General features: G+C 48.9%; 2 protein-coding genes across 2 annotated transcripts; both read left to right on the top strand.

Moving 5' to 3' along the window:
• The first annotated feature begins 7,732 nt into the window (after nt 1-7,732).
• Nucleotides 7,733-12,832, top strand: LOC132571646 (zinc finger and SCAN domain-containing protein 31-like). The gene is made up of 3 exons (XM_060238442.1): nt 7,733-7,831; nt 10,709-11,199; nt 12,776-12,832. The coding sequence occupies exons 2-3, from the start codon at nt 10,777-10,779 to the stop codon at nt 12,830-12,832; spliced, it is 480 nt and encodes a 159-aa protein (XP_060094425.1). The 5' UTR covers nt 7,733-7,831; nt 10,709-10,776.
• A 553-nt stretch (nt 12,833-13,385) lies between these two features.
• Nucleotides 13,386-26,888, top strand: LOC132571645 (zinc finger protein 232-like). Its single transcript, XM_060238441.1, has 3 exons — nt 13,386-13,419; nt 23,538-24,028; nt 26,742-26,888. Exons 1-3 carry the CDS (start codon nt 13,386-13,388, stop codon nt 26,886-26,888), a joined length of 672 nt encoding a protein of 223 aa, XP_060094424.1.
• Nucleotides 26,889-27,136: the final 248 nt, after the last annotated feature.

The raw sequence follows: 27,136 nt of genomic DNA, 5'->3' as shown, positions 1-27,136 counted from the left end.
AGAGTGTGGAAGAGATTCATATGGAGTGGCAGTCTTCAGTGGCATAAGAGAATCCACACAGGGGAGAAGCCTTATGAATGCTCAAGCATGTGGAAAGAGATTCACGTGGAGTAGCAGTCTTTAATGGCATCAAAGCTGCCTTAAAGGGCTGTGATATAAGCATCAAGTTGTTACCAACCCTTTGGATGATGTCAGATCATGATGTTTTCTTTACAGACTTTTTACGGGATGGTTTTCCATTGCCTTCCCCAGTCATCTACACTTTATCCCCATCAAGCTGGGTACTCGTTTTACTGACCTCAGATGGATGGAAGGCTTGAGTCGGCTACCTGAACCCAGCTTCCGCTGGGATTGAACTCGGGTCGTGAGCAGAGCTTGGACTGCAGTGTATCCAGAAAAGGTGCCAACTGCTTTAAAAGGCTTGACTCTACAGAAGAAACCTTATGCTTTGGGTTCCAATGGGAGATGTTTGTTCATAGAATCATAGAGTTGGAAGGGACCTCCAGGGTCATCTAGTCCAACCCCGTCTCAATACAGGAGACCCACAACTACCTACCCCAAATTCACAGGATTTTCATTGGTGTCAGATTGCCACCTAGCCTCTGTTTAAAAACCTCCAAGGAAGGAGAGCCCACCATCTCCCGAGGAAGCCTGTTCCACTGAGGAATCGCTCTAACGGTCAGGAAGTTCTTCCTAATGTTGATCCAGAAACTCTTTTGATTTAATTTCAACCCATTGGTTCTGGTCCTACCTTCTGGGGCCACATAAAACAATTCCTTACCATCCTCCATATGACAGCTCTTCTAGTACTTGAAGATGGTGATCATATCACCTCTCAGCCGCCTCCTCTCCAGGCTTAACATCCCCAGCTCCTTCAGCCTTTCTTCATAGGACTTGGTCTCCAGACCTCTCTCCATCTTCGTCACCCTCCCCTGGACCTGTTCCAGCTTGTCTATATCCTTCTTAAAATGTGGTGCCCAAAACTGAACACAATACTCCAGGTGAGGTCTTACCAGAGCAAAGTAAATTGATACTATCACATCACTTTATCTGGACACTATATTTCTGTTGATACAGTCCAAAATTGCATTTGCCTTTTTAGCCACCGCATCACATTTTTGACTCATGTTCAGCGTATGATCCACTAAGACCCCGAGATCCTTTTCGCACATACTACTGCTAAGACAAGTCTCCCCCATCCTATAGCTATGCATGGGATTTTTCCTACTGAAATGCAGAACTTTACATTTACAAGTATTGAAAAGGTGCCAACCACTTTAAAGGGTTGTAATCTAAGTAAAGGTGCAAGCTTCGTTGTTACCAACCCCTGGGGTGATGTCAGATCATGATGTTTTCTTTACAGACTTTTCACCGGGTGGTTTGCCATTGCCTTCCCCAGTCGTCTACGCTTTATCCCCATCAAGCTGGGTACTCGTTTTACTGACCTCAGAAGGATGGAAGGCTTGAGTCAGCTACCTGAACCCAGCTTCTGCTGGGATAGAACTCGGGTCGTGAGCAGAGCTTGGACTGCAGCGTATCCACAAAAGGTGCCAACTGCTTTAAAAGGCTTTACAGAAGAAACCTTATCCTGATCAGAAATAAATGTTATAAGTCCTCAGACTGTGGAAAGAGTATTAGCTATGTTCAAAATCCAAAAAAGATTCCACAGAGAAGAAAACAAGGATGGGCAATGGGATCTCCAGGTCAGAAATTCAGCTGATCTCTCTTTTAGAATAAAAGAATCCACCCAAGATAGGAATCTTCTCATTGCTCTGTTTGTAGGAAGAGTCTGAGGCACAAATGTAGCTCCCATGTTCCTTAGAGAATCCATAAAAGCATGAAACTTTCTTATAGCTGTTTCTGATGAGTTTCTTCAAAGGTCCTGGTGCTATGAGTTTAGAAAGGCTGAGAACATAGTTACACCCAGGAGGGAGGGCGTTTTTAGTGGTTCCCCTCCTCCGTGAAACTTGCTACTTCAGGGTATCTGCCAATCTAACTCTTGACATCTTTAAATCTGGCTTAAACAGTTCCTTTCCCAGAGCCTATCAAGGAATAGAAAATTTGAGGTGACGGACATCTACAGCCTCTCTACTGCTGGAGTAAATATAGTGTAATCAGCCAGCAACCTTAATTCACAAACATTTTTATCTGAGAAGCAGTTCTAGAGAGGCATTTCTCAACCCTAATCCCCACTCCCTAGTTCAGCCTGCTGTGAGTTTTTTGGGGGTCTTTCCACTTTGAAGCCGAAAGCATTCTGGCAGTAGGATTAACCTGGGCTGAAAGAAGCAGGTTGTGTTCCCTAACCCAAGAACTCAGTAAATTCAGTGGCCCCTTCAGGTACGATGCAGAACTGATCGAGGGCTATCTGGTGCTCTGAGGGAGGCATTGGTTTTTAAGGTACTGGCACCAAATTTGCTCTGCTGCAGATTGTGCCTCTTCTCAACCCTCCCGCCCTAAATTTATGAAAGATTGGACCAGGGGGATCTATTCTAAGGGACCTAAAGAAGAAGGTGCCCTCTTCCTCCATTTTTCTCAGTGAAGGGGGGTGGGGAAGGCACTCAAAGGGACCGTCCCTCTAAACCCCTTCCTTCTCCAAGCCACAGAACTCCATGGAAGTGAGCTCTGAAGTAGGGTTGCCACTTTCTGGAAAGTCAGGGAAATGGGAATTCCTCAGGGAAAGTCAGGGAAATTGGTCTGAAGTCAGGGAAATTGTGATTAAAATATATTTAAGCTGTGGATTTTTGACCTGCTGCTGTAAGAACATGATCTGTTCTTGTGGCAACTGGAATAGAGAAGTAGCAGAATACAAGTAAAACTTAATGATGTCCTTTTCCAGCTCCACCTTTTTCTCAGCTCCACCCCCCAGCAACCAGCCTCATGTGGTTGTTGAGCTCTGTCCCTGCATGATTTCCCAGGTCTGCCTGCAGCATTTGCAAAGCAAAGCTGGTTTAAACATTTAGCAATATGCAAAATTTAAACATCCGACTGTTTTCCTCCCTGCCCGCTAGTACTGCATTTAACTTGCATGTAAAGAGAAACATGTTTTGGGGGTCATGCTTGTGTATGGAATGGATGTTTTGTCTCCTGCTAAACCCAGGACACAGTTGCAAATGAGTTTTGCCACTGTTGGATTTCATAGACAACTAGCACTTTCTACTCTGCACCATGCATAGTATATTTTGCAAATGTGATTGCTTGTTCCTGTCAAGCATGCTCATTTCGGTATCATGGTGTGCTCTGTATAAAACAAGTTGTCTGCCCTGTCTGCTCCCTCCATTGTTTACGATCTCCAGGGCATGTAGTGAAGCATCTGGCTCTGGGATATTTAGAATAGAGTGACCGTTATTACTTTTAAGCTGCCTCTCCCTGAAATTCACACAGACATTCTTATCTCTTCACAGAGAAGTGTGAGAAGGGTGGATGTTTCCAAAAGCTTGAGATTCCTTAGTAATAAAATAGATAGTTGCCTAGTAACCTTTGAACCTGTGACTCATGAACGTATCTGTATTGTAACCTGACATGCTATATAGTAACTGTATATCTGTTGGTACTCCATTACTCCCAAGGCATGTGTCCTTGGCAAAGCTCCTGAGTTTCTAACAATAAAGCTTCTTTGATTAGCAAACAAAGACTGGTTATTGAGAAATATCGGTGCTTGACAGTTCCTGCTGGAGTTTTATTAACCACTTCCCCCCCCCCTGCTTCCTTGATTTGATACTGTCGTTGTTATGTCAATAAAGTTTCTGTGAATTGTGTTTGTGAGTAGTCCCAGTCCCTTCAACCTTTCCTCACAGGAAACTTTTTCCAGCCGCTAAACAGCTAGTGAATGAACATTTCTGGTTTGCCACAGGTCGATGTAGAAACCTCAGACCCCTCAAAACAACTCTGTGTTTTCTAAATTCACTCAGGAGCACAGAGGCTGCAAAGTTCTGTGATGGGAAATTTGGCCATAGGCGGCTTTATAAGGACATCGGCCAGATTCGTGGAGGAAGTCAAAATGAAGGGAATCGGAACATCCTCTGTGTGGGTGCATTAAATGCCTCAAGCCCCCCGCCTGGAATTTCCCAGTTGAGGCAATAACCCCCTCCTCCTTCTGGGTGCCAGTTAGCATCCTGAAGCTGGTTAGGCTTAGACTGTGGTCTCGTTCTCTCTGCTCCTAAAGAGGCTGCCTGCCGCTCTGAATTTGGGACGTTTGCTTGTCACACAGGATCACCCCTTCACTGTCCTGCCTTATGTTTTCCTTTGGGATTTGTAGAAGTTCTGCCTACAGACCCTGCTTTAAAAATTGTGGATCATCAGAAGAGGCAATACACTGGAAGTTGTTTTCGTGCCCTGGGAGTTGCAGCTTTAGAGAACAAGAAATGGAGAGGGGAGGAAGATTGCTGTCTTGAGCTGTGTGTGTCAGGATAGTGGGGAAGAGAGGCCTGTGTCTCCAGTGCTGAAAGTTAAGGTGATTTTGGTATCTTGAGACTTGCAGCTTTAAAAGTAAAGGTGCAAGCATCAAGGTGTTACTGACCCCTGGGGTGATGTCACAGCATGATGTTTTCCTGGCAGAGTTTTCAGATGGTGGTTTGCTATTGCCTTCCCCAGTCATCTACGCTTTATCCCCAGCAAGCTGGGTACTCATTTTACCCACCTCAGAAGGATGGAAGGCTTGAGTCGTTTCCCTGAACGCACTTCCGCTGGGATTGAACGCGGGTCGTGAGCAGAGCTTGGACTGCAGTACTGCAGCTGACCATTCTGCACCACCGGGCAGCTTTAGAAAAGAGGAAATTGAATATCTGGGAATAGCCTTTTCACCTATTGTTTCTGTGTGGATGTATGATTGGGGAGAGGTAGATAAAGCTGGTTCATGAAATATGGCAAGAGAGGCGATTCCGCTCTCCTGGATTGTACTTCAATCAAACAAAGGCTCCCACAATTTCAGGTCAAGGTATCTGAGATGCTGGAGTGTACTGTGGATTCTGAGAGGCGTTTGAAGATTTCCTAGTGTGTATCCAGTATGGTAGAGCCAGTTTGGTGCAGCGGTTAAGTATGCGGACTCTTATCTGGGAGAACCGGGTTTGATTCCCCACTCCTCCACTTATACCTGCTGGCATGGCCTTGGGTCAGTCATAGCTCTCTTGTCTGGGAGAACCGGGTTTGATTCCCCACTCCTCCACTTATACCTGCTGGCATGGCCTTGGGTCAGTCATAGCTCTGGCAGAGGTTGTCCTTGAAAGGACAGCTGCTGTGAAAGTTCTCAGCCCCACCCACCTCACAGGGTGTCTGTTGTGGGGGAGGAAGGGAAAGGAGATTGTGAGCCACTCTGAGACTCTTAAGGAGTGGAGGGCAGGATATAAATCCAATATCTTCTTCTATCATCATCATCTTCTTCTTCTTAGTGGTGTAATTAACAATATTCCCTCTAAGCTGTGAAGTCTTGTGTGCAAAAATTCTACTTTGTGAGCTAATGGCATTAAATTATGAGGTACTGCATAAATTAGTTTGCTTTGGGGCCATTTTTCCTGAGCTAAGACAAAACTGTGTGAGCCAGAGACTAAAAAACTTAGAACTAGATCACACTAATTGAGCTGAGAGGAAGCATTGGTTGTTAAGAGGGTTTGTCTAAGATTAGGGAGTTGTGTTGTTCAGTCACACAGTCGAGTCCAGCTGTGTGCGACCCCATGGACCAAGTCACGCAAGGCACTCCTGTTTTCCACCATCTTCCAAAGTCCGCTCAGATTCATGTTGGTTACATCAGGAACGCTGTCCAGCCATCTTCTCTTTTGCCGTCCCCTTCTTTTGCCTTCTGTCTTTCCCAGCATCAGGATCTTCTCCAGTGAGGGCTCCCTTCTCATTGGGTGGCCAAAGTCTTTGAGCTTCAGCATCTGACCTTCCAGGGAACAGTCAGAGTTTAAATCTCCACTTAGCCACAAAGCACGCTAGGTGACCTTGGTCCAGTCACATACTCAGGCTACCTTGTGAGAGGGAAAGGGGGGGGGGGAGTATTTCCTTTCATACATGATTTCCACAGCTTGTCGCAGTGAAGCAGTTCACAGCATCTTTCTTTCCAGAAGGTCCTCTTTCTTTGAGAGTCAGACTATGACAAGTGAATAAAATTATATATTTTTAAACCGATATTGTTGATAGCCTTTGGAAGTATAAATAATTTCAAATTTAAACAAATAGAAATTACTAACCCTGTGGGCCTGGAGCAGGTTCAGCCCCTTCCCCCCTCCCAAGAAATTGTGGTCTACGCCCCCATCCCCCCCCCAGCTCTGAGGATGATGTTCATGGTGGTGCCCCTGTATGCTCCCTGGGTTAACCCTTTCAGAAACACATGTGCTCTTCATATTTCTTTCCTTTCCTTGCAACTGTTGAAAGCCCTGATCATAGGGGGGAAATACAGCCAAAGAATACTTTTTGGGAAGAGTCTGAGTCCAGTGGCCCCTCTGAGAGCAACAAGAGTTGATTCTGGGTCTAATCCAGCACACCTCTTCAAGTTCAGTGAAACAACTTCTTCAAGCTTTACAGGTAGTAGAAAAGACGGGGGTGGGGAGTTAGTTCCCAGCAAGGGCTCCTTAAGAGTGCAGTCACATTAAGAAACTGAATTGTGCCTCTGAGACAACAAGAAGATTCTTTTTCCACCTGAGAAACTGTAAATGCACAACTCTTGCAAAGGACACCGACACACAGGGACATCAGAATGCAAAAAATAAAAAAGATACGGTTGTGTATGTGAGTGTGTGAGAGAAAAACGAGGCTTCCCCTTACGCTGAAGGACCAAAAGGCTGCAGGATCCTTCCCACACATCCCCCCCCCCACTTCCCCTCTAGGCCCTGCAGGCTGCTATAGGCCCTCTCCCCCCCATCCTGGGGTCTTTACAGTCCGGCCTCCCGCAAGTAAGGGGGTCTCCCCGTGGGGGGAGATCTGGGTTTCTCCTCTGCTGGGAGAGGAAAGGGAAACCCAGTCTAGTTTGGGGGGGGGGGGTTTGAGGTCCCCCTCCCTTTGCTGGCGCTTCCTTGCAGCCTGCTTGTGGGTCCTGCTGGGGTTGCGCATCTTGCAGGGCCTGGCTGGAGACCCAGGAGGGAGGGAGGGGGGCTGGGAAAGGCAGGGGGCAGCTGGGGGGAGAATATTTTTTTTTGGGGGGGGCTACCACTGGTTTCTTTTGTCTCGATTGGGATGGGATTGCCAACCTCCAGGGAGGGCCTGGAGACCTGCCCTAACAAGAGCGCATCTCCAGACTGCAGGAAAGGAAAGGGCGGCTTCGGAGGGGGGACTCGGTGGTGGCTTCAGAGCTCTATTGAATGAGCCCATCCTGTCCCCAAACCCCGCCTTCCCAGCCCCCCTCCCCATCTGAGCTGCAGTGGGGGGGAGGCCGACAGAAAAAGGCTTCCTCGTCCATTTAAGAGCAAGCCTGGTGCGCCTCTTCTCCCCCACCCCGGTTCTTATTCTAAGGAGCTGCTGGGATTCTGCTCCAGCCTCATTTCCTTGGATCCTCCGGGCATGCAGCCGCGTGCGGAATTACTCCCGAGCAGCCCCATAGAGCAGCCCCGCAGATGGCAGCCTCGCTTCTCCTGGAGAGGACAGGAAGGCACAGGTTGCGTTCCTCTGCAGCACCGAAAGGGTTAATGCCAGAAACTCATTGGCTAGAGAGGCCCAGCAAAAAATGCAAGGGGGGGGGGAGGTCAGAGAAGAGGAGGGGCTCTTGCTTGCCTTCCTTGCCTGTGCACGCATGCGCAGAGGAAGGAGTTTGCTTCCGAACTTGGGCCAGAGAACAGGAAGGGCTGCAGAGAAGCTGAAGCGGAGAACAGCAGCGCAGCTGGAGCCTGGAAGCGTTTACTTAAAAGTAAGCCATGGCGGGGATCATGCATGCCAAGGCAGGGCTGTGCTAAGTTGGTGGGGGATTTCTGGAGGGGGAGGACTGGAACGGGAAGAATGCCACAGAGTCCTCCCTCCCACTCCTTGCTCGGCCTCTCTAGCAAACAGCTGTGCTGCTTTAGTCCTTTCCGAGCTGCAGAGACATGACAGAGGCTTCCGGGCTGCCCTTCAGCCTGGCTTCCCTCGCCCACCAACGCTCTGTAATGATGCAGCTCGGGCGGGGATGGTGCAGAGGCAGGGAGGAAAGCTTCCTGTGCAGCCCGAGGCTGGGACTGTTGCCCTCTTTCTGCTTCTGTCTCTGGGGCTACAAAGCGAGCGCTTCTACCCCTGGGGACGCAGCAAGCCCTTGAAGGGGGGCGGGGGTGGGGGGCTGGAGCCCGGCTCTGCACTTTCCCTCCCAGAAATGTCAAAACTCCCAGAGGGGTGCTTTCTAGCCACACGAGGTCCAGGGAGGAACAGAAAAAAGGCTTCCTTGTCTGTTTAAGAGCGATCCTATAAAGCCTCCTCCCCTCCCTGGCTGTTACAAACCCAGGGATTCAGGGCTAAAGCCGCCATAATCAATTACTGTGAATACATAACTAACACATTTTACTACAGATCCAAATATTATTTCTTATGTTCAGTAATCAATAAATGAGCCCCCATCTCTTTCATGCATAGAACCATTGCACAGTCCACTATATGAAGTGCCCTAAATGTCTCTTGAAGGGCAAGCGTCTTCTCGGCCTCTCACAAGAGCAGGGGGAAAGTGCTCGGGTTGATCCTGCATGTCTTGAATCAAGAGCTTTCAAACAGACTTCTCAGTTTCATATGTCGATTTCAGTGTAAAGGGGGAGCCTTGTGAGGATGGCAGGGATCAATTTCTCAGGAATTTCTTTTACACTGTAGTAAACTTTGTTGGTTATTTCTTCAGGGTTCTTGATTGTTTTTTGGCTTCAGCCACCTAGAGATGTTCAGCTATGTAAGCGGAGTTTGTTGGGGAGCAGCCATAATCCGTGTCTTTCAATGTAAGGAAAGTTCAATACGTGAAACTGACATTCTCTTACTGGTCATTTTCATTCTGCAAACCAACAACCCAAGAAGGCCTTTTGGGGAGTGGGGTGAGTTAAGGAAGGGGTGCAGGCTGGGGGAAGGGAAGTCCAGCCTGCACTGGAATCGGCTGCAACCCATCCTAAGCCCCTGATACGGGCCCACTGTGGGGCTCGGGCAGCCAGCAGGGGTCCAAGGCCCACCAAGCAGAGAGGAACATTTTAGATACCTCTGTTGCTAAGGTGGAGAGTGCCTAGCAACCCCATGGGTGCTCATAGAGACACCACCCGTGCCCACCAATCAGAGTATTAGATGGGTCCTCTGACAGGCAGGCAGGGGTGGAGCATGCAGATGTGGCCACACCCCCAATATGTACAAGGCCAGGAGGAACAAATGCTGCACAAAATTCCATCGCTGTGAGGATTGTGTCATGAATACACACCAAGGAGATCCACATATTGGAGTACTGTGTGCAGTTCTGGTCGCCGCACCTCAAAAAGGATATTATAGCTTTAGAGAAGGTGCAGAGAAGGGCAACTAGAATGATTAAAGGGCTGGAGCACTTTCCCTATGAAGAAAGGTTGAAACGCTTGGGACTCTTTAGCTTGGAGAAACGTCGACTGCGGGGTGACATGATAGAGGTTTACAAGATAATGCATGGAATGGAGAAAGTAGAGAAAGAAGTACTTTTCTCCCTTTCTCACAATACAAGAACTCGTGGGCATTCGATGAAATTGCTGAGCAGACAGGTTAAGACGGATAAAAGGAAGTACTTCTTCACCCAAAGGGTGATTAACATGTGGAATTCACTGCCACAGGAGGTGGTGGCGGCCACAAGTATAGCCACCTTCAAGAGGGGTTTAGATAAAAATATGGAGCACAGGTCCATCAGTGGCTATTAGCCACAGTGTATGGAGCACAGGTCCATCAGTGGCTATTAGCCACAGTGTATGGAGCACAGGTCCATCAGTGGCTATTAGCCACAGTGTATGTGTGTATATAACATTTTTTGCCACTGTGTGACACAGAGTGTTGGACTTGATGGGCCGTTGGCCTGATCCAACATGGCTTCTCTTATGTTCTTATGTTCTTACATATGCGGGTTCGAGTCCCCACCTGCAGCAGTGTTTTGCAAAGTGGGAACAAAGGGAGAGAACACGCCTGCCCCAAACGCTTTGCCCCTGCCCCACCCTGCCATGGCTCATTGGGCAGAGGCAGATGTGGTTCAATGCCAGACTATCCCTCCTGCAGTGGGGCTTGGGTGGGAGGAAGGGCATCTTTTGCCAGGTGAGAGAGGTCAGACACCCCCCCCCCCCACAGGCAGCACAACAGGGAGAAACACCAGGGCCCAGTCCCAGGAGGGGAGGGTTCAGATCTTGTTATGGGAGATGCCAACAAGAATATGAAGCCTGCCTTTTGGGGGTCAGGAGGCCCAGAAAAGAATCCCAGATTTGATCCAATGTGTTAAATCTTTCGTGCTGATTGGCTTGTTGCAATGGCAGGTATTTTGGCTGACTCTCCCCCCATCTTCCATCTCCAGCAGGGCACCATGCAAAGGTGTCCAAGGTCTTGGCATAGGCTTCATTCTTAATAGTCTGGACAGTGGAAAAGGGTCCTTCTTTCAGGGTGAGCAGGAATACGGGGCAGGGAGAAAATCATGAATATTCTCAAGGATGAAGGACTTGTGGTACATTCCCTGCTTCTTTTTTGGAGTGGAGGTTGTATTTATACGTGCATGTATGTGTCTGCGTGTTTGTGTGCATATACGTATCTTCCTTCTCACACACTCCTGTTTATCTCTCTCTGTCCCCCCAAGGAGAAGCCTCTCTTCAGAATAAAGACAACTTTTCAGAGACAGAGGTGGCCCAAGAGAAGGGGAAGGAGATGGAAGAGCAGGACTCAGAAGGACCTGGAACTGAGAAGAGAGCAAGCAAAAGTCTACATCCCACCCCAGCTGGGAGTGGTGTTGAATTCTGGGAAAGGGCTGTGCCAGAGGTCCTGACTAAGAACACCCTGACCTCAGAAGTATGTTGCCAACACTTCCGGCAGTTCCGCTACCATGAGGCCGATGGGCCTCGAGAGGTTTGCAGCCAGCTGCATGGACTTTGCAGCCAGTGGCTGAAGCCGGAGAGGCACACCAAGAGGCAGATCCTGGACCTGGTGATCCTGGAGCAGTTCCTGACTCTCCTGCCCCAGGAAATGCAGTGCTGGGTCAGAGGATGTGGGCCGGAGACCAGTTCCCAGGTGGTGGCCCTGGCCGAAGGTTTCCTCCTGAGTCAGGCAGAGGAGAAGAGGCAGGCAGAACAGGTGAGGAGGGATTCCCTACAGGTGTGTCTAATTGAAGCAACAATATCTCACCTTATCTTAAAGTTTCCTTGCCGGATAATTGTGTCGAGCCTCTTCTGTCAGAGTGTGTAGGAAGTTCCTTGTGTAGAGCACTCTGCGCAGCCCAGCCCCAGCTATAGTTCTAATGAAGACAAACTCAACAGCCAGTTCAACAAGTATATTAGGGTTCAGGCAGTAACCATAAGTCGAAGTCAGTCCAATGGTCGGGTCACTCACATTCAGTCCAGCCAGTTCAGTGGTACAATATCACAGTCCAGAAGAATAGTCATTTACCAGTCCATCAATCCAATACAGTCAATCAATCCAACAGAATAACACGCCACTCTCCAACTCCTCTCCACGTCTCTCCTCCAATATTCACCCACAAGAGTTAGTAGTGTGGCCGCTGTTGTTATACATCCATTAGCCAATCCCTTTGCTCAATTAGCTAATGAGTTTCACATGTTGCTCACATGCTTCTAGTTACGGCTGTATACTGGGAGTTAAATAATCTTTACACAGTATTATGAAGCCTTAAAGTGACATATACTGTCATCTTCTGCTAGAGAATTTCTGACCCCTGCAGATAACTCATCAGAACTGCTGATAAGAGGGTGCCAAGTGTGGGATTGGGGCAGGATCCATTCCTTGGTCTCTTTTCCATTCCATGTCTTACCCCTCTCCCTTGCTGCTGTTTCAGATGCAGGGACCACCTTTGGAGATGGAAGCTGCAATCCCTGAGGCAGAAGGAGCTTCCTTGGAGCAGGGGCAGAGGGTGCAGGCAGTGGAGCGTGCCCAAGATGCCCTCTCCTGTGGTAAGGACTCCTTGTGCCTGGGGAGCCTTGAATGTGATGGGTAGAGAGGTCAGGTTAGGGGTGGGGGGAATGCAGATTTCTATAGGCAACACAGAGTTAATTGGTGGCACTCAATATCCACACACTGTGATGTCTCTAAAAGGTCAGACAAACTCCTGGAGGACCATTTATCCCATAACTTTAAAAATTCATCTCTCTCCTTTCTTCCCTGGGGAGGGGAAGGCAAGCAAACCTCTAAAGGGAACCTCCGCCTTCTGGGGGAGCAGAGCTCTGAAACCACTCCCTGGGGGCCAATAATCATGGGGACATTTTCCTTCTGTGCCTGTGGTTGAAGCTTAGGGTTAGGGTTGGAGGGTCATCTGGGAGGCTGCTGAGGGTCGCAGGGGTTGGAGTAGGGATGGCAGCACTTGTAGGCACTGGAGAGGGTCTTGGGGTGGGACATGGGACAGATGTGATGTCATGTTGAGGTTGTGTCAGACTGAAAACATGGTTTAATTTAATTTAAATTTAATTTGTGATTTATACCCTGCTCTATGCTGCAAGGCGGGCTCACAGCAGCTTACAACATTAAAACATTACGGTAACAATAAATAAAACATATTCAATTCAGCATGCCGCAGAGACACTCTGAAAGCTCATTCGTATGACCCTCAAGTCCCAGAATTGTTCCAGTCATGTCTGGTCCAGCAGGATGGTGCTATCTCATGCTATTGCATTTCCACTCCTCATTTCCCTCCTTGTAGAGCAAACACAACTCTGACAGAAGTCTGAAATACATTGGCAGTATTTATAATACCTAAGGCTCATAGGTCCCTGGTGCTTCTCTTCTGCCTCTCCCAGAATGTAGTAAAAAGTATTTTAAAAATGAGTTGAGTGTACATAGCAGAAGGTTTCCCAAACCTGAGAATAGTGTGTGTGAACCAGGAAACAAACAAGCAAACACCCTCCTCCCTCCCTTGTCTCAGGAACAGGCAGTGAAGAGATGCTGTTGAGCTGTTGTCTTTTCCAAGGTGTGGGAACAGTCGCTGCACCTCCAATCCAGGTAGGAGAGATGAGCAGGTGGGGGGGGGGCACAGCCTGGGTCCCTCCTCCTTTCTCAAAGGAGCTTTTACTGCTTCAGTTTCTACAAGATGTCCATAAGAGAGATTCTATGAATGCTGTTGCGTTTATCCATCCCAAGCCTTACTCTTGGGACCTTCCCAGACGACTCCCTTGCAGTGTGAGATCTCTGAAGAGGAGGGAATCTTCTTTTTCTTCCAGGGTCCCTTTTCCTTGGAGGAGGTGTCCGTCTCTTTCACGGAGGCAGAGTGGGCCCTGCTGGATCCGGGACAAAGAGCTCTGTACAGGGAAGTCATGCTGGAGAACTATGGGAACGTGGTCTCTGTGGGTAAGGATCTTTCCTAGGTGCCAAAGCTTTAACATGCTGCCATTGTGAGGTGGAATGAATCCAAATATTGAATAGCAATGCATCATTTTGACCCCCTTCCCACCACTTGGGGCGGGGCTGCAGCTCCCTGGCAGAGCATCTCCTTTGGATGCAAAAGGTCCCAGGTTCCCTCCCCAATATCTCCAATGAAGAGGATCAGGTAGGAGGTGAAATGAAAGACTCTGCCTGAGACCCTGGAGAGCCAATGCTGGACTGAGAGGATGATACTGACTCCAAGGGACCAGGGGTCTGATTCAGTGTAAGGAAACTTCACGTGTTCATAGAATCATAGAATTGGAACTGACCTCCAGGGTCATCTAGTCCAACCCCCTACAAAATGCAGGGGATTCAGGACCACCCTTGTTGCATGCCCAGAGGATGGTATTAAAAAAAAAACCTCCACAAACCTTGGCTAAAGTTGCTTCCTGACCCCAAATTGGCAGTCGCATTTCCTTGGGCATGTAAGATGCAGTCCTTCCTTTCCACAGACCCCTTTTAAAAATAAAGTATATTAAGGATTTAAAAATAAGACATCACAAAACAGCACAGTTTTTGCAGCTCAGCAATAGTAAAACAAAAAAAAAAGCTAAGTATTCTAAGATAAGACCCGGAAATTGCAGCTGGTGCAGAACGCCGCCGCCCGGTTGTTATTGGGGCTCCCAAGGTGGGAGCACATTCAGCCGGGACTTCGGGCGCTGCACTGGCTGCCAATATCCTACCGAGTTCGGTACAAGGTGCTGGTTATTACCTTTAAAGCCCTATATGGTCTAGGACCTGCCTACCTGAGGGACCGTCTCTCCCCGCATGTTCCCCAGAGAGCACTGAGATCGGGATCTCGAAATCTTTTGGTTGTCCCCGGGCCAAAGGAAGCCCGCTTGAAGATCACAAGGGACCGGGCCTTCTCTGTAATGGCTCCATTTTGGTGGAACCAGCTGCCGGAGGAGGTAAGGGCCCTGCGGGATCTCACCCAATTTCGCAGGGTCTGTAAGACAGTCCTCTTCCGGCTGGCCGACAACTAACGGCCCTGTATACCGACTACTGAATACTGTATACTGTATACTGAATTTGTATCTGAAGCTGAATAGAGTGTAGCTCCACGACCGCTGTCTGTTTTAATGACGTATAGTTATAAGAAATGTTTGATTTTAATTATATATTATGAAATGTTAATTTTAAAGTGTAATTTTATATTTTTATGTTAGTTTTATATATGTTGTAAGCCGCCCTGAGCCACTCGGTGGGAAGGGCGGGATATAAATCCCAGATAGATAGATAGATAGATAGATAGATAGATAGATAGATAGATAGATAGATAGATAGATAGATAGATAGAGATAGGAAGCACCTAAATGGCACTTCTTGTTGCAGCATCAGTATTGCAAATGGAGCCTAATGTACTCTAGAGAGATGTATTCATCATGATGCAGCCAGAATACATCCAGGTGTACTAGCATCCCGGGAGCATAAAGTTAGCCTGACTTCCCTCTCATCCATCCCCATATTATACTTTCTGCCTCTCTAGGATCAGGTGGTATGAATGACCCAATCAGAGGTCCTGCTGGATGGAATTTTCCAGCATCTGCAGGGCTGGCACCCCCACTAGGCAAACTGGGCGGTTGCCTAGGGCGCCAGCAGGGCAGTGGTGGCAAATTTGACCTCCCCCCCTCCTCCAAGGCTAACGCCTACATTGCCCCCCGCCTCCTCCTCCCTTCCTTCCCCACCCCATGTCAATTTCAACGCCTCTCCCATTCAGGAAGTGGGGAGGGGAGGAATCAGCGGCAGCGGGGCCGCCCTTTAAGGAGGCTGGTCCTGACAGATTGTGAGCACGGCCCCGTGCCATGGTTTTACCTGCTGATCAAGTGCTCGGCAGAGGGAGGGCTTTAGAAAGCCAGAACGTGGTGCTCCTCTGCAGCACTGAAAGGGTTAAGGCCACAAAGCCATTGGCTAGAGAGGCCCAGCAAGAAATACAAGGGGAGGAGGGTCAGAGAAGAGGAAGGAATCTTGCTTGCCTTCCTTATCTGTGCACTTGGGCCAGAGCACAGAAAGGGCTGCAGAGAAGCTGAACTGGAGAACAGCAGCACAGCTGGAGCCTGGAAAAGTTTACTTAAAAGTAAACCATGGGGGCGGGAGGGGAGGTGGTGATCATGCATGCCAAGGCAGCGCTGTGCTAAGTTGATGGGGGATTTCTGGATGAGGGGGGACTGGGAGGGGAAGAAGACCACAGAGTCCACTCCTTGTTCAGCCTCTTTAGCAAACAGCTGTGCTGCTTTAGTCCTTTTTCAGCTGCAGAGACATGACAGAGGCTTCCGGGCTGCCCTTCAGCCTGGCTTCCCTCTCCCACCAACGCTCTGTAATGATGCAGCTCGGTGGGGGATGGTGCAGAGGCAGGGAGGAAACCTTCCTGTGCAGCCCGAGGCAGGGACTGTTCCCCTCTTTCTGCTTCTGTCTCTGGGGCTACAAAGCCAGCGCTTCTACCCCTGGGGACGCAGCAAGCCCTTGAAGGGTGGCGGGGGTGGGGGGCTGGGGCCCGGCTCTGCACTTTCCCTCCCAGAAATATTGTCAAAACTCCCAGAGGGGTGCTTTCTAGCCACACGAGGTCCAGGGAGCAACAGAAAAAAGGCTTCCTCGTCTGTTTAAGAGCGATCCTATAAAGCCTCCTCCCCTGCCTGGCTGTTACAAACCCAGGGATTCAGGGCTAAAGCCGCCATAATCAATTACTGTGAATACATAACTAACACATTTTACTACAGATCCAAATATTATTTCTTATGTTCAGTAATCAATAAATGAGCCTCCATCTCTTTTCATGCATATCTCCATTGCACAGTTCACAATACGAAGTGCCCTAAATAAAAATAATATAATAATAATACTTTTTATTTGTATCCCACCCTCCCCGCCAGGGCAGGCTCAGGGCGGCTCACAGCTTACGGATATCTCTCTCGTCTTGACTTCGCGAACGAAGATTTAAGAAGGGTGCAGTAGTCCACGTCTGCTGCAGGCTCACTGGTGGCTGACAAGACCAATGCGGGACAGGCAGATCCGGCCACAGTGGCTGCAGGGAAAAGTCTGATTTGGGGTTGGTGCTGTAGCAGTGCGATTCTTCCTCAATCTCCTTTTGTCCTCAAGATCAGCTATGCATGCGTTCTCAAAGGAAGAGACAGCCTGGTGGATGGTGTGCCTCCATGCTTTGCGATCTGAGGCTAGGTCAGACCACTGGTGATGGTTGATGCGACAGGTTCCAAGGGATTTCTTCAAGGAGTCCTTGTACCCCTTCTTTGGTGCCCCTCTATTTCGATGGCCAGTGGAAAGTTCGCCATACAGAGCAATCTTGGGAAGGCGGTGGTTTTCCATCCTAGAAATATGCCCTGCCCAGCGCAGCTGCATCTTCAACAGCAGTGTCTCGATGCTTGTAACCTCCGCCCGCTTGAGGACTTCAGTGTTGGTCACAAAGTCACTCCAGTGGATGTTGAGGATGGTGCGAAGGCAGCGCTGATGAAAGCGCTCAAGGAGTCGCAGGTGATGACGGTATAAAACCCACGATTCGGAGCCGTAGATGAGGGTTGTCATCACAACCGCCTTGTAAACATTGATCTTTGTGCCTTTTTTCAGATGCTTGTTGCTCCACACTCTTTTGTGCAGTCGGCCAAATGCACGGTTTGCCTTTGCCAGCCTGTTGTCAATCTCCTTGTCGATCTTGGCATCTGAGGAGATGATGCACCCCAGGTAGCTGAACTGCTGGACTGTCTTCAGAACTGATTCACCCACAGTGATGCAGGGAGGGTGATAATCTTCCTGGGGTGCAGGCTGGTGGAGAACTTCTGTCTTCTTCAGACTAACTTCTAGGCCGAATAGCTTGGCAGCCTCTGCAAAGCAGGACATCACATGCTGCAGAGCTGATACCGAGTGGGAGACGAGTGCAGCATCATCAGCAAACAGTAGCTCTCGGATAAGTTTTTCCATTGTCTTGGAGTGAGCCTTTAGTCGCCTCAGGTTGAACAGGCTGCCATCAGTGCGATAGCAGATGTAGACGCCATCGTCATCATCTAGATCTACTGCGGCTCTTTGAAGCATCATGCTAAAGAAGATCGTAAAGAGAGTTGGCGCGAGAACGCAGCCTTGCTTTACACCTGTGCCTATTGGGAAGGGCTCCGAGAGGTCGTTGCAGTGTCTGACTTGGCCTCGCTGGTCTTCATGTAGCTGGATGATCATGCTGAGGAACCTTGGGGGACATCCTAACCGTTCCAAGATTTGCCACAGGCCTTTCCTGCTAACGGTATCGAAAGCTTTGGTAAGGTCGACAAAAGTCACATATAGACCCTTGTTCTGTTCCCTGCATTTCTCTTGGAGCTGCCTGAGAACAAATACCATGTCGGTGGTGCTCCTGTTAGCTCTGAAGCCGCACTGGCTCTCTGGGAGGAGTTCTTCTGCAATGGTGGGCAACAGTCTGTTCAGGAGTATTCTGGCAAGGATTTTGCCTGCGATGGAGAGCAGGGTTATCCCCCGGTAGTTGGAGCAGTCTGACTTTTCCCCTTTGTTCTTGTGTAGAGTGATGATGATTGCATCGGGAAAGTCCTGTGGTAGTTTGCCTTGCTCCCAGCAGGTGACAAGTACTTTGTGAAGTGTGCTATGTAGTACTGTGCCCCCATGCTTGCAGATCTCTGGTGGGATTCCATCAACTCCCGCTGCCTTGCCACTTTTCAATTGCTTTAACAGTTTCTTCTAGGGTGGGGATCTCATCCAATTCTGTTTTCACTGGTTGAAGTGGGGTGAGGTTGATTGCTGAATCTTGAACTACGCGGTTGGCACTGAAGAGAACCTGAAAATACTCCGACCACCGGTTCAGTATGGATGCCTTGTCTGTGAGGAGCACTTGGCCGTCTGCACTACGCAAGGGACTCTGAGCCTGATATGATCGGCCATATACTGCCTTCAGGGCTTCGTAGAACCCTCTTAAATCACCAGTGTCTGCACACAGCTGGGTTTTCTCTGCAAGCTTGGTCCACCACTCGTTCTGAATGTCTCGAAGCTTGCGCTGGAGGTTGCTACATGCAGCACGAAAGATTGCTTTTTTCCCAGGACAGGAGGGCTGAGCAAGATGTGCTTGGTAGGCAGCTCTCTTTTTCGCTAGTAATTCTTGGATCTCTTGATTGTTCTCGTCAAACCAGTCCTTGTTCTTCCTTGTGGAGAACCCGAGGACTTCTTCAGAGATCGACAGGATGGTAGTTTTTAGGTGTTCCCAGAGTGCTTCTGGAGAAGGGTCTGTGGGGCAACTGGGGTCCTCAATTCTTGACTGGAGTTTTGCCTGGAAGGCAGCTTTAACTTCGGCTGACTGAAGGCTGCCAACCTGAAGCTTCCTCCGAGGGATACCTCCTCTCCTGGGTGTGGGTTTAAAGTGAAGATGGAGATTGCAGCGTACAAGACGATGATCCATATGACATTCCGCACTGGGCATTACTCGGGTGTGTAAGACATCTCGAAGGTCTCTCTGGCGCACCAGAACGTAGTCGATAAGGTGCCAGTGCTTGGACCGTGGGTGCATCCAGGTTGTCTTCAGACTGTTCTTCTGCTGAAAGATAGTGTTGGTGATGGTGAGCTGGTGCTCCGTGCAGAATTCTAGCAGGAGGGGCCCATTATCATTGCAGTTGCCAATGCTGTGTTTGCCAAGTACTCCTTTTCAGGCTTCCGAGTCTTTACCTACTCTGGCATTGAAGTCGCCAAGGATGATCACCTTGTCCTCTGTAGGGGTCTTCCGTACGAGGTTGTGTAGATCAGCATAGAACTTGTTCTTTTCTGCAGGATCTACTTGAAGGGTTGGGACATACACACTGAAGAGTGTTGCATGCTGCTTATTTTGAAGTGGGAGGCGCATGGACATGATGCGATCGGAGTGACCTGTTGGCAGGTTTTCGAGTTTGGAGGCAATGGAGTTCCTGACCATGAAGCCAACGCCAGAAAGGCGGCTCTCAGCCTTTGACTTACCCGACCAGTAGAGGGTATAGCCAGCACCATGTTCTTGAAGACTACCTTCCTCAGGGAAACGGACCTCACTGAGAGCTGCTATGTCAATATTCAACCTGAGAAGTTCCTGGGCAACTAGAGTAGAGCGTCGTTCAGGGCGACCACTGCCTACTGTGTCAAGCATGGTTCTGATGTTCCAACACGCAAGCTTTAGTCTTTGCACACTTTGTGAGGCAGGCGCATGCCTTTTCTTTGTTGTTATTTTTTGACCGCAAGTAAGGATGCCCGTTGACCACGGCTAGCCAACTGGGGTGGGGGAGACGAGCTTTGTTTAGGCCACCTTTTCTAGGCCCCTCTCCGTGTGGAGCAAGCAGTGCTGTCCCTAGATAAGGCTGCTTGGTCGTTCAGGGTGCTGCCGAAAGATGCTTTCGTCTCCGGGTCAGCATCAGGCGACCAATACCCTGAACCGCCTACATGCAGGATCGGGACTGTGGCTTCCAGTGGCATCTTCCACCTGCCGTTTCGCCCCTTGCCCATCGCTGCAGGACTTGGTGTGTTGTGGGTTGTGGTTGTGGATATGCCCTTCAGGCCTGCGCAGAGGAATTTTTAGGTGAAGCACAGTGTGCGTGGTACTGGCTCCACCCTTTCACCTTGGGGTCATCTGCCATGGCCCAGTAAGCCGGGACGCCGGCAGTGAGTCCTCCAGGTTGTAGGTGTTACATTAACGAGCTCTATCTGCCCGGGTTTGATGTTAGAGTTTTCCTTCTCTTGGCTGGCGAGGTTGGTGAGCCCAGCCTGCCCATCCGGTCATACCGCCGGACATTCGGTCGCAGCATGACGTGGCAAACTCTGTGAGAATCGGGGGGACCAGCGGGAAGGTGTTGCCAAGGATGCAGTAATGCAGGAGAGGCCATTGCAGTGACCATCTGCCAGGCATAGCCGGACAGTGACCACGCGGCGTTCACTACACCGGGAAAGGAGAGGCTATGTATTGCGCATACACTGGGGGGGGGGGCAGGATACCCAAGAGGGAGCCCACCCCTCCCCCCTATACGAATATAAAATACAATAAAACCATACATAGTAATTACAGTTACAATTATAAAATCATCATTAAATCATTAACAACTTACATTAAAATTAACATTGTGGTGCTATAACTTGGGTCTTTAATGAAATTCAGTGGCTAAAACATGTCCAGCGAAACTTTCTTGACTCGGTATTAGGTGAAGGCTATTTTGAAGAGATAGGTCTTACAGGCCCTGCGGAATTGGTCTAAACATCGCAGGGCCCGTACCTCCTCCGGGAGTTGATTCCACAGCAGTGGGGCTGCAATGGAGAAGGCCCGGTCTCGGGTGGTCTTCAATCTGGCCTCCCTTGGCCCAGGGATATTCGGCTGGTTCTTTCCAGCTGACCTCAGTGCTCTCCTGGGTTCTTATAGGTAGAAACGGTCCCTCAAGTAGGCAGGTCCTTGGCCATATAGGGCTTTAAAGGTGATAACCAGCACTTTGTAATGGACTCGGTACACCACTGGCAGCCAGTGCAGTCCGCGTAGACCCGGCTGTATGTGCTCCCATCTCGGGAGCCCCAACAGCAGCCTAGCCGCCGTGTTCTGCACCAGCTGCAGTCGCCGAGTTCGGCACAAGGGCAGCCCCATGTAGAGGGTGTTACAGTAGTCCAGTCTCGAGGTGACCGTAGCATGGATTACCGTTGCTGGGTCCAGGCGCTCCAGGAAGGGGGCCAACTGCTTCGTTCGTCGAAGGTGAAAGAACGCGGACTTGGCAGTGGCCGCTATCTGCGCCTCCATTGATAATGAAGGCTCCAGAAGAACCCCCAAGCTCTTGACTCTGTGGGCCGCTTTCAGCAGCACACCGTCAAAAACCGGAAGGTCGACCGTCCATTAGTAGATAGAGCTGGGTGTCATCTGCATATTGGTGGCACCCAAGCCCAAACCTCCGAGCAATCTGGGCAAGGGGGCGCATGTAGATGTTAAATAACATCGGAGAGAGAACTGCACCTTGTGGCACCCCATGCACTAGTGGATGCCTCCGGGACAGCTCTCCCCCAATTGCCACCCTTTGTCCCCGTCCATCAAGGAAGGAGGAAAGCCACTGTAAGGCCGACCCCCTAATCGCTGTGTCGGCAAGCCGGCGGGCCAGTAACCGATGGTCGACCGTGTCGAACGCAGCTGACAGGTCTAACAGCATCAGTACCGCCACGCCGCCTCGATCCAGATGCTACCGGAGGTCATCCACCAAGGCAACCAGCACTGTCTCCGTCCCATGGCAGGGATCAGGTCAAGCCATGGCTTTCCGGGGTTGGCCAGCTCCCTCCTGTTTAGCCATTTTCTTCCAGGGAACTGATCTCTGTCCCTTGGAGGTGAGTTCTAATTCTGGGAGAACCTCAGGCCCCACCTGGCCGTTACAAACCAAGGGATTCAGGGAAAGAGCTGAAGCCCCCATAATCAATTACTGTGAATACATAATGAACACATTTTACCACAGATCCAAATATTATTTCTTATGTTCAGTAACCAATAAATGAGCCCCCATCTCTTTCATGCATAGAACCATTGCACAGTCCACAATATGAAGTGCCCTAAATGTCTCTTGAAGGGCAAGCGTCTTCTCGGCCTCTCACAAGAGCAGGGGGAAAGTGCTCGTGCTGATCCTGTATATCTTGAATCAAGAGCTTGCAAACAGACTTCTCAGTTTCATATGTCGATTTCAGTGTAAAGTGGGAGCCTTGTGAGGATGGCAAGGATAAATTTCTCAGGAATTTCTTTTACCCTGTAGTAAACTTCGTTGGTTATTTCTTCAGGGTAGTTGATTGTCTTTTGGCTTCAGCCACCTAGAGATGTTCAGCTATGTAAGCGGAGTTTGTTGGGGAGCAGCCATAATCCGTGTCTTTCAATGTAAGGAAAGTTCAATACGTGAAACTGACATTCTTTTGCTGGTCCTTTTCATTCTGCAAACCAACAACCCAAGCAGGCCTTTTGGGAAGTGGGGTGAGTTAAGAAAGGGGTGCGGGATGGAGGAAGGGAAGTCCAGCCTGCCCTGGAATCGGTTGCAACCCATCCTAAGCCCCTGATACGGGCCCACTGTGGGGCTCAGGCTGCCAGCAGAGGTCCAAGGCCCACCAAGCAGAGGAGAGGAACATTTTAGATACCTCTGTTGCTAAGGTGGAGAGCTCCTAGCAACCACATGGGTGCTCATAGAGACACCACCCATGCCCACCAATCAGAGTATTAGATGGGTCCCCTGACAGGCAGACAGGGGTGGAGCATGCAGATGGGGCCACACCCCCAATATGTACAAGGCCAGGAGGAACAAATGTTGCACAAAATTCCATCACTGTGAGGATCGTGTCATGAATACACACCAAGGAAATCCACAGATGCGGGTTCGAGTCCCGACCTGCAGCAGTGTTTGCAAAGTGGCCACACAGGGAGAGAACACGCCTGCCCCAAAGGCTTTGCCCCTGCCCCATCCTGCCACGGCTCATTGGGCAGAGGCAGATGTGGTTCAATGCCAGACTGTCCCTCCTGCAGTGGGGCTTGGGTGGGAGGAAGGGCATCTTTTGCCAGGTGAGAGAGGTCAGACACCCCCCCCCCCCAGGCAGCACAACAGGGAGAAACACCAGGGCCCAGTCCCAGGAGGGGAGGGTTCAGATCTTGTTAAGGGAGATGCCAACAAGAATATGAAGCCTGCCTTTTGGGGGTCAGGAGGCCCAGAAAGGAATCCCAGATTTGATCCAATGTGTTAAATCATTCATGCTGATTGACTTGTTGCAATGGCAGGTATTTTGGCTGACTCTCCCCCCAACTCCCATCTCCAGCAGGGCACCACTGAGATAATTAGTAGCCATGCAAAGGTGTCCAAGGTCTTGGCATAGGCTTCGTTCTAAATAGTCTGGACAGTGGAAAAGGGTGCTTTCAGGGTGAGCAGGAATACGGGGCAGGGAGAAAACTGTGACAATTCTCAAGGATGAAGGACTTGCGGTACAGTCCCTGCTTCTTTTTTGGAGTGGAGGTTGTATTTATAGGTGCATGTATGTGTCTGCGTGTTTGTGTGCATATACGTATCTTCCTTCTGTTTGTCTCTCTCTGTCCCCCCAAGGAGAAGCCTCTCTTCAGAATAAAGACAACTTTTCAGAGACAGAGGTGGCCCAAGAGAAGGGGAAGGAGATGGAAGAGCAGGACTCAGAAGGACCTGGAACTGAGAAGAGAGCAAGCAAAAGTCTACATCCCACCCCAGCTGGGAGTGGTGTTGAATTCTGGGAAAGGGCTGTGCCAGAGGTCCTGGCTAAGAACACCCTGACCTCAGAAGTATGTTGCCAATGTTTCCGGCAGTTCCGCTACCATGAGGCCGATGGGCCCCGAGAGGTTTGCAGCCAGCTCCATCGACTATGCAGCCAGTGGCTGAAGCCAGAGAGGCACACCAAGAAGCAGATCCTGGACCTGGTGATCCTGGAGCAGTTCCTGACTCTCCTGCCCCAGGAAATGCAGGGCTGGGTCAGAGGATGTGGGCCGGAGACCAGTTCCCAGGCGGTGGCCCTTGCCGAAGGTTTCCTCCTGAGTCAGGCAGAGGAGAAGAGGCAGGCAGAACAGGTGAGGGGATTGTGTAGAGCATCTTCTGCTAGAGAATTTCTGACCCCTGCAGATAACTCATCAGAACTGCTGATAGAAGGGTGCAGAGTGTGGGATTGGGGCAGGATCCATTCCTTGGTCTCTTTTCTCTTCCATCTCTTACCCCTCCCCTTTCCCATTAATTAAAATGGGCTTATTGCCAAAGGTTTTATTTCTTTTACAAATGGTTACTTTTGCGGTGACAAAACCTTTTTTTGCTAAACTTAATCAACAATATAGACTTTTTATTTGGCAGGGGAAAAAACCCAGAATTAAATGGAGAGTGTTAACTGATGTAAAGCAAAATGGTGGTCTGGCCTTACCTGATTTAGAAATCTATCATTTAGCATGCCAGACTTTATGGCTAAAGGACTGGGTAACCTTAGAAGATAAACGTATCCTAGCATTAGAAGGATTCGATTTACAAACAGGATGGCACTCTAATCTTTGGTATACAAAGAAACCACAAACTTATTTTAGAAATCACATGATTAGTAAATCTCTGTATGAAGCCTGGAATAAGATTAAGGATAAGATATATGGAGGTAAAACCCCAAGATGGATCTCACCCCATGAAGCGGCTGTTTTACCACAACTTTGGGAATCATCAGTAGTGATTAGGTATAATGATCTACTGGATGAGAAAGATAAATTGAGGAAAAAAGAAGAATTAGAATTTCGGGGAATGAAGATAGATTGGTGGAATATGTTGCAGATTACATCAAAATCTCGGCTTGGCTTCACGAACGAAGATTTAAGGGTGCAATAGTCCACGTTTGCTGCAGGCTCGCTGGTGGCTGACAAGACCAATGTGGGACAGGCAGGTCCGGCCACAGCGGCTGCAGGGAAAAGTCTGATTTAGGGTTGGTCCTGTAGCAGTGCGATTCTTCCTCAATCTCCTTTTGTCCTCAAGACCAGCTATGCGTGTGTTCTCAAAGGAAGAGACAGCCTGGTGGATGGTGTGCCTCCATGCTTTGCGATCTGAGGCTAGGTCAGACCACTGGTGATGGTTGATGTGACAGGTGCTAAGGGATTTCTTCAAGGAGTCCTTGTACCTCTTCTTTGGTGCCCCTCTATTTCGATGGCCGGTGGAGAGTTCGCCATACAGGGCAATCTTGGGAAGGCGGTGGTTTTCCATCCTAGAAATATGCCCTGCCCAGCGCAGCTGCGTCCTCAACAGCAGTGCCTCGATGCTGGTAACCTCTGCCCGCTTGAGGACTTCAGTGTTGGTCACAAAGTCACTCCAGTGGATGTTGAGGATGGTGCGAAGGCAGCGCTGATGAAAGCGCTCAAGGAGTCGCAGGTGATGACGGTATAAAACCCACGATTCGGAGCCATAGATGAGGGTTGTCATCACAACCGCTTTGTAAACATTGATCTTTGTGCCTTTTTTCAGATGCTTGTTGCTCCACACTCTTTTGTGCAGTCGGCCAAATGCACGGTTTGCCTTTGCCAGCCTGTTGTCAATCTCCTTGTCGATCTTGGCATCTGAGGAGATGATGCACCCCAGGTAGCTGAACTGCTGGACTGTCTTCAGAACTGATTCACCCACAGTGATGCAGGGAGGGTGATAATCTTCCTGGGGTGCATCAAAATACAATAAAGATAAAGTACTAGGTTTCACGAAACATAACTTTGATTTTGATAAAATTTTACTGGTGGAAAAACAAAAGATAATTAAGAAGGTTTATAATTATTTTTTACAAATTAAGTTGGAGGACGAAGTAATTAAGGAAACAATGTTGAAATGGGCAAATAATCTGAAGAAATCTATTACGTTAGACCAATGGGCTCAATTTTGGAGAAATAATTATAAGGTTATCAAACCGATCAACTTCAGAGAAAATGCTTTTAAACTTTTTCATAGGTGGTATGTTACTCCTGTGCAACTGAATAAAATAAATCCAATCATCTCCCCGAAATGTTGGAAGTGTAAGGTACGGATAGGTTCGTTTTTTCACTTGTGGTGGAGTTGTGAGCAAGCTAGAAGGTATTGGATTATGGTACATAAGTTAATAATAGAGATATTAAAAGTCAATGTTATTTTGAAACCAGAGATAATGTTACTTTCGATGGTTCGAGATGAGCTCCCACGGGAAGATGAGTATATAACAATATATATTGTGACGGCGGCTAGAATCCTTTATGCCGCAGTCTGGAGACAGAAAGCTGTCCCGCAACGGGATGATTTAATCCAAAAAATATTGAATGTAGCAGAAATGGATATTCTCTCAAATATGGTAAAAGGTATATCGAAATGTGATGCCACAAAGAAATGGGCAAAATTTTATCTATGGTTAGGAAATAAATGATTGTTTAGATGTTGTTTGTTAATTACTGGTATTGTGTAATTATAGCGTATAACTTAAGTAGAGATGTTAGATGCTATATGGAGATAGATAGACTAATATAATTTATTTAGGTAATTTATCAATGTAATCTTTCAATGTAACTTCAACGCTCTCAATCACTCTCTATCTGGATACTTTTTTTTCTTTTCTTTTCCTACTTGATCTTCTCTTATGTAAAAAAAGGTTATTTGTGTGTGGAAATCAATAATAAAATAAAACGATGGAAATTAAAAAAAAAAAAAGAACTGCTGATAGAAGGGTGCAGAGTGTGGGATTGGGGCAGGATCCATTCCTTGGTCTCTTTTCTCTTCCATCTCTTACCCCCTCCCTTGCTGCTGTTTCAGATGCGGGGACCACCTTTGGAGATGGAAGCTGCAATCCCTGAGGCAGAAGGGGCTTCCTTGGAGCAGGGGCAGAGGGTGCAGGCGGTGGAGCGTGCCCAAGATGCCCTCTCCTATGGTAAGGATTCCTTGTGCCTGGAGAGCATGTGACTGTGATGGGTAGATAGGTCAGGTCAGTGGGGGGGGAAATGCATATTTCTATAGGCAACGCAGAGTTAACTGGTGGCACTCAATAGCCACACACTGTGATGTCTCTAAAAGATCAGACAAACTCCTGGAGGACCATTTATCCCATAACTTTAAAAATTCATCTCTCTCCTTCCTTCCCTAAAAGGTCTCAGATTCCCGGTGGAGGGGAAGGCAGGCAAACATTGAAAGGGAACCTCCACCTTCTTGTG

Source organism: Heteronotia binoei, chromosome 5, assembly GCF_032191835.1.
Source record: "Heteronotia binoei isolate CCM8104 ecotype False Entrance Well chromosome 5, APGP_CSIRO_Hbin_v1, whole genome shotgun sequence".
NCBI classification, from domain to species: domain Eukaryota; kingdom Metazoa; phylum Chordata; class Lepidosauria; order Squamata; family Gekkonidae; genus Heteronotia; species Heteronotia binoei.
This window is presented reverse-complemented; position numbering and strand designations above follow the sequence as displayed.

Coding starts and splice junctions, on each gene's coding strand:
- LOC132571646 (XM_060238442.1), top strand. CDS start 10,777: ATGGAAGAGCAGGACTCAGAAGGACCTGGAACTGAGAAGAGAGCAAGC. Junction 11,200..12,775: donor AGAAGAGGCAGGCAGAACAG/GTGAGGAGGGAT, acceptor CCCTCCTTGTAG/AGCAAACACAACTCTGACAG.
- LOC132571645 (XM_060238441.1), top strand. CDS start 13,386: ATGCTGGAGAACTATGGGAACGTGGTCTCTGTGG. Junction 13,420..23,537: donor TGGGAACGTGGTCTCTGTGG/GTAAGGATCTTT, acceptor TGTCCCCCCAAG/GAGAAGCCTCTCTTCAGAAT. Junction 24,029..26,741: donor AGAAGAGGCAGGCAGAACAG/GTGAGGGGATTG, acceptor CTGCTGTTTCAG/ATGCGGGGACCACCTTTGGA.